The 11,275-nt window shown below is 36.8% G+C and overlaps 2 protein-coding genes across 2 annotated transcripts; both read left to right on the forward strand.

The window, feature by feature from the left end:
- The first annotated feature begins 4,556 nt into the window (after positions 1 to 4,556).
- LOC140542624 (acidic mammalian chitinase-like) lies at positions 4,557 to 9,241 on the forward strand. Its single transcript, XM_072665423.1, has 11 exons — positions 4,557 to 4,581; positions 5,087 to 5,116; positions 6,040 to 6,241; positions 6,374 to 6,430; positions 6,528 to 6,693; positions 6,847 to 6,971; positions 7,388 to 7,511; positions 7,621 to 7,806; positions 8,110 to 8,232; positions 8,359 to 8,497; positions 8,991 to 9,241. Exons 1-11 carry the CDS (start codon positions 4,557 to 4,559, stop codon positions 9,239 to 9,241), a joined length of 1,428 nt encoding a protein of 475 aa, XP_072521524.1.
- Positions 9,242 to 9,506: 265 nt separating this feature from the next.
- On the forward strand, positions 9,507 to 11,054 carry LOC140543422 (acidic mammalian chitinase-like). Its single transcript, XM_072666535.1, has 4 exons — positions 9,507 to 9,581; positions 9,889 to 10,011; positions 10,148 to 10,286; positions 10,786 to 11,054. The coding sequence occupies exons 1-4, from the start codon at positions 9,507 to 9,509 to the stop codon at positions 11,052 to 11,054; spliced, it is 606 nt and encodes a 201-aa protein (XP_072522636.1).
- The last annotated feature ends 221 nt before the right edge of the window (positions 11,055 to 11,275 follow it).

Raw genomic sequence — 11,275 nt, forward strand, 5'->3', positions numbered from 1 at the left:
CATTTTTCTATGATGTTTAATGTGATTCAACTTTATGAATTAAACGTTCTTGGTAGTTAGGTAGTAGGTTGTTTTGAACCCGGCCAAAGTCGCTGTTTGTTTAGGTGGCGTCTTTTATGCCGTATGTAAAGACATGGGCCTTCTGCTCAGATTTAATTGAATTAATCAAACAAATATTTAAGAAAATTACCTCAAAACAAATGATATTAATGCTTATGAGGGGAACATACCTTCTAGTAGGGTATGCGTACATGAAGATCATGATATCATAATATGTGGATTTTTTTCTATAATTATTATTAAATACACACTACCTAGCTTGCAATATTGCCATGGTCCAGCATTTACCCCCAGGGCTGGCCCAAGCCTTTATGGGGCCCTAAGCAGAGCCCCCATACCAATACACTGAAGCGCCCGGGCCTTTATCGACCATCCAAGCGGTGCGTATCTGCATTTGCCCAAGAGAGGCAGCAGCCAACAGCATTTCATTTTATTACTCAGTGTTATTTAATATATATATATATATATATATATATATATATATATATATATATATATATATATATATATATATATATAATTTTATCATGATATCTTGGTATCTTGATATCTTTTAGGGGCCTCCTGGTGATGTTGGGGCCCTAAGCGGCTGCATAATTCGAGTATGCCTTGGGCCGGCTCTGTTTTCCCCTGTCCCCTGCAATAAATAACTGCATAGAGGTGGTCAGAGGTTTTAACAAGATCCAATGGTCAAACCTAAAGTGACTGTGAGGCGGGTCAGTTCTGACAGCTGTGGTTTAAGGGTGGCTGAGGTGAGGTGTATAACAGCTGTAACACACAACCTCATCGTAACGACAGAGTTACATAAATGATTATTTTAATCTTTCCTAATTGTTCTTGTATTGTTTTTATCTTCAGGTGCAGCTGTGGCCAGATGTTTGCATTCACACATGTCAAATAAAGCCTTTTTATGTGGCACAGAGAAGCTGCCAGCTGTAGTCAATCATGATAACTAACAGGAAGTTAAGAGGCTTTGATTAGTTTAGAAACTTTCAGCACTACTGAATCAATAATCTGAGTGGTTGTATGAATATTATATGTATATTTTAGACCATGTCTGTATTATTTTGACTGCATATTAAATTCTTGTTTTTTTTTCTAGTACAGATGACAATACAAAAATAATGAAATAATGAAAGCGTAATATTGATAATATTGCAATATTGCTTAGTGTTTACAAACTTCCAACCTCAACTTCACCTAAAGTATAGGTCCAGTTAGCATGTCTGGCACATTTCTCAACTATTGCTTATTGTGGGCCAGATGTAAATGCCACATGTAGCTGGTGGCCCAAAATCAGTACATACAGTATGTTCTGTTTAGGTTTTAATAAAATGTATTTTATAATTTAAGGATAATTTATTGTCTTTATTTCTATATTAATACAATCTATTGATCTGTTGACTTTGCCTTAGTTAATAATAATATAAACGTAAGAATAATTCATATTCTAGCAAATGTACTTATTTATATTATTATTATCTCACTTTATAATGTGAGATAATAATAACTAATATTAATATTAATATTATTAATAAGAATAATATGACTATTATGATGTTTAATGTGATTACAGTTCATGAATTAAATGTTCTTGACATGAAATATTACATATATATTAGTTTTTCCTTGTTGAACAAATACAGTATAAATACATTTGAACATAAATGGCATTTTGTTATTGTCATGCAAAAACAGGGTATCTTCATTATTTTGGAGTTTCTCACTTTTTGACATAATGTGAATCTGGTTCTTGACATAGTCTCCGAATCTCATGATGAATGGACCAATAGAAATGCTCCAAAATGACTTGTAATAAATTCTTTTTACTTTGACCTTACATATTCCATTAAAAGTTAAGAATAACTTTTCCATAGCAGAAAATATGTGTATGAATATGTACTCGTGACCTCCACATATACATCTACTATGTGCTTAGGAGCAACAAGTAGCAATTGTATGATATATATAATTGTATGATATATATAATTACAAATATTATATATATTATAATTACAAATATATGCAAATATATTAAATATACTAATAAAGCATATGGTGTTCATAGTATAGTCCTATATATATATATATATATATATATATATATATATATATATATATATATATTAGATTTGTACTGGAATGTGCTAAAAGTGTTAAAAATGGGCATCAGCTGTCTGTACATTCACCTAGAATAACAGCAACAGGTCTATGTTACTGTAAATGGTACAGTAACTGTACTGTAAACTGTAATGTTTGTAAAGCATGACACAGAAAAGATTGGCTCTTAAGTGAGGCAACATAAGCTTTTAAATTCCCCCTTATGGTCTTTTATTATCTATAAGCACTTATTTGCTTTTTCATTCACTGAAAGTAAACAGACACGGGTCACACCTGTGGTAAGTGCTTTTACGAGTCGATAAGGAGATATTCTGAGCCCTTAATCAGTAACGGAAACTGAGAATGTATTTATCTGTGCATATCACTTTTACTCTGTTATTTCACTTTCAGCTTTTTATATTAATCATTCATGTGATTATAAAAGTGTTCATTTATTCATATTTTAATATTCTCTCCTATTTTGAGTTCCCTTGTTTCAGTAATGTCTTCTAGAATTTGCTGTGAATTAGGTGTTATGACATTCACCAGACAAACAACCATTTCAACATTCAAATGTTGTACTTTTTTAATCGTGTAAAGTATATTTTCGCAAGTGGTGCAAATATAAAAAAAAAAAACTCAATTAGCTTTTCCCTGTTGGACAAATACAGTATAAATACATTTGAACATAAATGGCATTTTGTTATTGTCATGCAAAAACTGGGAACGACAGCCTGAACCCACACCTCAGTGTACAATGTAAATGTATATTATATATAATTAGTAATAATATATAATAAATATAATATGGTATCAAACTATAGTAAATAAAAGTCAAATATAAGTACATAGTCTTTTCTACGTAGCTCTGTAGTTACTTTTCCATAGCAGAAAATATCTATATGAATATTTACTCGTGACCTCCACATTTACATCTACTACGTGTCTAGGAGCAAACGTACTGGATATGGCTTTCTATCAAGTTCTGTACAGTACAGTAAGTGCTGCATTTATTTAACAGTGTTAAATTTAAGGACATTAACCTGAGTAAAAGAAGCTCATTTAGTTATTACCCTCCACTGCATCGAATTCACTTAAAAGAATTATGATATATATATTATATCTTATATATATAGAGAGAAAATATTAATACTTATTTTATATTGATATATTAATGTATATACATATATTATATTAAATATATTTATTTATTATATATAAATATAATAATTTATAAATATATTTATGTGTACATATGTAGTATTTATAGGATGATACTATAAACTCAGTATGCTTTATTAATATATATATACATATATATACACACACATATATATATATATATATATATATATATATTACAAATTATATGTTATATATATTTAAATATACTAATAAAGCACATGGTGTTTATAGTATAGTCCTATAAATACTACATATGTACACATAAATATATTATATTATATTATATTATATTATATTATATTATATATGTATATACATTAATATATCAATATACAATAAGTAATACTATTATATATATATATATATATATATATATATATATATATATATATATATATAAGATATTATATACATATATATGTATATATTATTACTAATTATATGTTTACATATATATATATATTTACATATACTAATAAAGCATATGGTGTTTATAGTATAGTACAACATGGTAATCTACTGTAGTAAATAAAGGTAAAATGCTATATAATATGTATTACTTTCAATGTATGATGGGTACATAGCTCTGTAGTTTTGGTGTATGGTGGCTTTACTTTTTACTTTTTTCTTTAGTCTTTTTTGTTTGTTTACCAAAGTAATAATAATTTCACTGGGGTGTGATCTTTTTATATATTACATATATTTATGTACAGTATAGTATAGGACTATATTATAAACACTAAATACTATATAATTATATATAATATATTATTATGTAATTATGTAACATGTAATTATAGGTATTATACACAGTATTATACTATAGTATACTATAGTAAATAAGAGTAAAACACAATATAGTGCACAGTATTTTCTATGTATGATGAATATGTAGCTCTGTGGTTTATTTTCCATGGCAGGAAATAAATGTATTCATACTTACTCCACATATACATCTCTTACGTGTTGCATTTCATATGCAATGTGAAACCTTAGCAATACGTTGTACCTTGAAAACAAGGGCAGATGAAGTTTATCTGAATTATGAGCCATGTCTGGAAAGTTATCACTGTTAAACCTCTTCGGAAAGTGCTGACAGCTGAGAGATTGGAGTGGGCAAATATGTGTGGAGGAGAAGGGATTAAGGAAAACGTTGCAGCCTAGGGGTATATAAGGGGGCAGGTGCCCACTGTTCATTGCACATAGGCAACATGGGCAAACTACTGATTTGTGTTGGTGAGCATGCCTTCTATTACTTTCTGTTTCTATTACTACTTATTACATATATATACTTACTTACTTTTTACTTACTTTTTTAGTATATATACTATTATATATATATACTTACTATATCTTATTTTCATTCTACAGTTTCACATTTAGACTATTAGACTTTTTTACTCAACATTTAAACTCTAAAAAATGACGTTTCCAGAAAGAAGGACATAAAAAAACATTGAATTAGATGTTATTGTAGAAACATGCTTGTAAATGTAAAGATTCTACACCAGTTATATTGTTCTTCTAGAGCTAACGGAACTTTTACTTTGAAAAGTGTAGGCCGTTCTGTTACCAATACAGTTACTGGTGCAATTCGTTCTGTCAGAAACCTTTTTAAACAACAGCATTATTTTATTAGAAATCATTTTGTGTTCTGTTTAGGAGGTTTTTTTGGTCTATTTAAGATGATGAATGTGTGAAGATTTGAACTGATGTATATAAATCTTTTTTTCATTTCCAGGACTGGCTCTCCTGCTGCACGTGCAGCTAGGTAAGCTTCTTATACCAAATCCTTTCAAATATCAGTAGTTTGCTGCTGTTTCCAGCTCTTGTAAATATGTACTGATATGAATATTATTCTGCATTACGCTGAAATCAGTCTAAAATTACTGTAAGAGAATTCAGTTGTAGTTTTCCATTTTAAAAAATCCTTCATCTACCTTCTATACCTAAATAAGTGTTATTATTATAGTTGAACATTTGCTTTGCTTAAGTTTTATTTGGACTGAATACTTTTAGTATTTTAGCTTTACTCAATTGCATTTGCAAGAGAAGAAGAGAAGAATGTTCAAAGTAGTGACAACAAAGCTGATCTTAAATTTTATTAGACGAGTTTTTTTTATAACACTGTAAAATAAGCCGCATGATTATGCAAATTACACCAGCGCTTTATTTATTTAGTTGCCACACCACACCGTCAAATCACACAAATGGAAAATCAAAAAAGAAAATGTGTATTTTGTAATAACATTTTTATATATTTATTTAAAATAATTTTTAATAATAATTTTAACAGATTTTATGTTTTATTATGAAAGTATTACATTTACTAAAATTATTATAAAACAAAAATATATTTTAATTGTTATAAAACATAATGTATCATTTTTTATGTTATAATGTTTATGAGAGTTACTATTGTAGTATGGCAGTTTAGCTTTGCCCATTCATTTAAAGAAGTGTTTTGGACTGGACTGCTTTCTTGAACAAACAATACATAGCAGCCAATCAGAGCAGAGGTCATTTCCATGTAAAGGATGAATTATAACAGTTCATAAAGTCACTTTGGACCTTTAGTTGATACTTTCACTTTCGCTCATGTAAACTCTGGCTTTAGTTTCTTGAGGAATGAGGTTTACTTTTGATAAACTACCTTAAGTTTCACGCCTGTGCTCACAATGATGCCTCCTCTAGGATCCTCCTACATCCTGTCATGTTACTTCACCAACTGGGGACAGTACAGGCCTGGCGCAGGAAAGTACTTCCCCACCAATGTTGACCCATGCCTGTGTGACCATCTGATCTACGCCTTTGCTGGCATGAACAACAACGAGATTGCCACCTACGAGTGGGACGACGTCAAGCTCTATGGCGAGTTCCAGGCCCTGAAGAACCAGTAAGATGTTTTCCTTTGCTTTAAGCTTTAAGTTGCTGTCCAATCAGACTAGCTTGTTACGAATAAACGATTTCTACTATTTAAAAGTTGACCAAAGCATTGACAACTGAATGCTCTTTTTGTTTTTAACAGGAACAGCAACCTGAAGACCCTTCTGGCTATTGGTGGCTGGAACTTTGGGACCGCCAAGTATGTTAAGCCTTGATTGTGGTCTGATTTAGGAGATGCAAGCAATTCTGCAGTTTCTACAATCTCATTAACATTCATTTCTCTCTCTCTCTCTAAGGTTCTCTGCTATGGTGGCTAGCTCTGCTAACCGTCAGACCTTCATCAGCTCTGTGATCAAGTTCCTGAGGCAGTACGAGTTTGACGGTCTGGATATTGACTGGGAGTACCCTGGATCCCGTGGCAGCCCTGCTCAGGACAAACAGCTCTACACCACTCTTGTGCAGGTGCGCACCAAAATACTGGAAATCGGAGCTGTTTCTTTCCATGAATGATCTGAGGAGTCATTCACGTCCTCATCACATACACAAGAATATGACTGGAGGAGGTAGGGGGGCTAACACTCGCTAACCCTTCCATATGTTGTCTCCACGTAATAGGAAATGATGGCTGCTTTCGTGGCTGAGGGCAAGCAGACCAACCGTCCTCGTCTGATGCTGACTGCTGCCGTCTCCGCTGGCAAGAGCACCATCGACTCTGGATACCAGATTGCCCAGCTTGGCCAGTTCGTAGTCCTTCTAGAGTCTTCTTGAATCCCTCTGGGTACTACGACAGCCAAACTGTATAGTCATAGTATATAGGGGCAGTGGTGGCTCAGCGGTTAGAGCGCCGGGATATCGATAACAGGGTTGTGGGTTCGATTCCCGGGCTCGGCAAGCTGCCACTGTTGGGCCCTTGAGCAAGGCCCTTTACCCTCTCTGCTCCCCGGGCGCTGGAGTTGGCTGCCCACCGCTCTGGGTGTGTGTGTGTACTCACTGCCCCTAACACGTGTGTGTGTGTGAGTGTGTTCACTACCAGATGGGTTAAATGCGGAGGACACATTTCGCTGTACAGTCCACACTGTAAAGTGACGAATACGTGCACCTTTACCTTTTTAGTCCTCCACACGTTGACTACAAAATCCCTCTGCTTTCTTCGCAGGGTTCTGGACTACTTCCACGTCATGACCTACGACTTCCACGGCTCTTGGGAGCAGCAGACTGGAGAGAACAGCCCCCTGTACCAAGGACCAGCTGACCAGGGATCCTACATCTACTTCAACGTTGTACGTGTCCATCTTCATGCACATAACCAGAGCGAAATCTAGCCTCTATCTGAGTTCCACTGAGTTCTAATGCTGTAAACATCCTCCTCCTCCTCCTCCATCACTACAGAACTACGCCATGAACTACTGGAAGAGCAATGGCGCCCCTGCTGAGAAACTGCTCGTCGGCTTCCCCACCTACGGACACACCTTCAGGCTGGCCAGCTCTTCCAACACTGGTGTCGGAGCCCCCGCTAGTGGACCCGGACCCGCTGGAACCTACACCAGGCAGACTGGATTCTGGGCTTACTATGAGGTGAGGCCTTTAGAAAAAAAAAGGGGGGGGGGGGCATATCTTACACTTTTCCTTTAGGACCTTCATTATCCCTTAGAATGAACTGTGCTTTAAAGGTTGATATATGTAAATTACCACAGCTCTGATTGGCTACTACCGTACATAAAGCAGTATATATGCAAATTATGACATCACAAAAACACTCAATTGAAACCTGCTTGGAAATTTTGGGATATGGGCCCTTTAATGTGTGGCCTACTTACTATATGATGCTTGGCCTGTATTTATGGTTCTAGGTGTTTTAATCCAATGCTCTCTTCCTAGATCTGTACCTTCCTGTCTCAAGGAGCCACTCAGGCATGGGACACTCCCCAGGATGTGCCATACGCCTACAGCAGCCAGAACATCTGGGTTGGCTATGACAACATCAAGAGCTTCCAGATCAAGGTGATGTTCACTTTACCGGTTCCTCACCCACCTTATATATTTATATGAGCTTTAATATTGAACCACATCAGCGTTGAGGTACGACATCTTTTTAAACACTGACTGTCTGTTTCTGATACGCTACAGATTGACTGGCTGAAGAAGAATAACTTCGGAGGTGCCATGGTGTGGTCTCTGGATTTGGATGACTTTAGCGGTACCTTCTGCAACCAGGGCAAATACCCTCTGATCAACACCCTGAAGAGTGGACTGGGAACTGGCCAGAGTGAGTCAAACACACACACACACACACACACACACACACACACACACACACACATACACACACTCATATTGTATTTCATAAACCATAATATCTTCTTTCAGGGTCAATTCTGGCCCTGGAGTACCTGTGGACACTGGTTTTCCAGGCCTGGAATTAAAGAACCTTGACTTTTATTATGTAGCAGGAAATACTATTAACCAGATATTAAATAAATATGCATAAATAAATGTATATTTTCTTATTTCATCTACTTTATAAACAACAAAAGTGAATTAATTATAAATGATATTCTGTAATTATCTACTTATGATCCTTTTTGGTCATGATATCTGAGATTTGATCACCACTTGTTATTAATATTGCATATTAATTCCATTTAATGACTTTTTTGATGCTTTCTCCATCATTTAGAATCATCTACAGCTGTTTATCCTTCTTAAATCACATCAAAAATGTCTGTTATTCAAACATTTTTCTTCTAATATAACTGCAGGTTGCTCCGCCCCTGCCAACCCCCTGCCCCCCGTCACCGCCGCCCCAGCCCAGCCCAGCGGTGGTGGCAGCAGCGGCAGTGGAAGCAGCAGCGGCGGCAGCGGTTTCTGCGCCGGCAAGGCTAACGGCGTGTACCCCGACCCCAGCAACAAGAACCATTTCTACAGCTGTAACCAGGGCGTGACCTACGTTGAGCACTGCGCTACCGGCCTGGTCTTCGATGCCAGCTGCTCTTGCTGTAACTGGGCCTAAACCCATGTCCAGAACTTAAGAGGGCCTGTTGGCTACTCTCCATGTGATTTGTCTGATTGGTCATTAGTCATGTTAATCTCTGTTCCAAAATAAATAAAACCCAGCAAAGTCAAACCCTGCCTGGTGTTGATGGTGTTGTTTTGTCCGCTCCTTTGTCCTCTGTCTCGCTCAAACCTCAGCAGAGCAAAATGTGGACCATTTCTATTGGTCTGTTCATCATGCAGTTTCTATTGGATAGAACAATCATTGGAAAGGTCATCTTCAAATGGAGATCTCATTCCAACAGCAACCATATATGATCACCTACACCAGGCAGACTGGATTCTGGGCTTACTATGAGGTGAGGCCTTTAGAAAAAAAAAAAGGGGGGGGGGGTCCATATCTTACACTTTTCCTTTAGGACCTTCATTATCCCTTAGAATGAACTGTGCTTTAAAGGTTGATATATGTAAATTACCACAGCTCTGATTGGCTACTACCGTACATAAAGCAGTATATATGCAAATTATGACATCACAAAAAACACTCAATTGAAACCTGCTTGGAAATTTTGGGATATGGGCCCCTTAATGTGTGGCCTACTTACTATATGATGCTTGGCCTGTATTTATGGTTCTAGGTGTTTTAATCCAATGCTCTCTTCCTAGATCTGTACCTTCCTGTCTCAAGGAGCCACTCAGGCATGGGACACTCCCCAGGATGTGCCATACGCCTACAGCAGCCAGAACATCTGGGTTGGCTATGACAACATCAAGAGCTTCCAGATCAAGGTGATGTTCACTTTACCGGTTCCTCACCCACCTTATATATTTATATGAGCTTTAATATTGAACCACATCAGCGTTGAGGTACGACATCTTTGGAATTCCTTTTAAACACTGACTGTCTGTTTCTGATACGCTACAGATTGACTGGCTGAAGAAGAATAACTTCGGAGGTGCCATGGTGTGGTCTCTGGATTTGGATGACTTTAGCGGTACCTTCTGCAACCAGGGCAAATACCCTCTGATCAACACCCTGAAGAGTGGACTGGGAACTGGCCAAAGTGAGTCAAACACACACACACACACACACACACACACACACACACACACACACACACACATACACACACTCATATTGTATTTCATAAACAATAATATCTTCTTTCAGGGTCAATTCTGGCCCTGGAGTACCTGTGGACACTGGTTTTCCAGGCCTGGAATTAAAAAAACTTGACTTTTATTATGTAGCAGGAAATACTATTAACCAGATATTAAATAAATATGCATAAATAAATGTATATTTTCTTATTTCATCTACTTTATAAACAACAAAAGTGAATTAATTATAAATGATATTCTGTAATTATCTACTTATGATCCTTTTTGGTCATGATATCTGAGATTTGATCACCACTTGTTATTAATATTGCATATTAATTCCATTTAATGACTTTTTTGATGCTTTCTCCATCATTTAGAATCATCTACAGCTGTTTATCCTTCTTAAATCACATCAAAAATGTCTGTTATTCAAACATTTTTCTTCTAATATAACTGCAGGTTGCTCCGCCCCTGCCAACCCCCTGCCCCCCGTCACCGCCGCCCCAGCCCAGCCCAGCGGTGGTGGCAGCAGCGGCAGTGGAAGCAGCAGCGGCAGTGGAAGCAGCAGCGGCGGCAGCGGTTTCTGCGCCGGCAAGGCTAACGGCGTGTACCCCGACCCCAGCAACAAGAACCATTTCTACAGCTGTAACCAGGGCGAGACCTACGTTGAGCACTGCGCTACCGGCCTGGTCTTCGATGCCAGCTGCTCTTGCTGTAACTGGGCCTAAACCCATGTCCAGAACTTAAGAGGGCCTGTTGGCTACTCTCCATGTGATTTGTCTGATTGGTCATTAGTCATGTTAATCTCTGTTCCAAAATAAATAAAACCCAGCAAAGTCAAACCCTGCCTGGTGTTGATGGTGTTGTTTTGTCCGCTCCTTTGTCCTCTGTCTCGCTCAAACCTCAGCAGAGCAAAATGTGGACCATTTCTATTGGTCTGTTCATCATG

The sequence above is a fragment of the Salminus brasiliensis genome, chromosome 21 (genome assembly GCF_030463535.1).
Source record: "Salminus brasiliensis chromosome 21, fSalBra1.hap2, whole genome shotgun sequence".
NCBI lineage: Eukaryota > Metazoa > Chordata > Actinopteri > Characiformes > Bryconidae > Salminus > Salminus brasiliensis.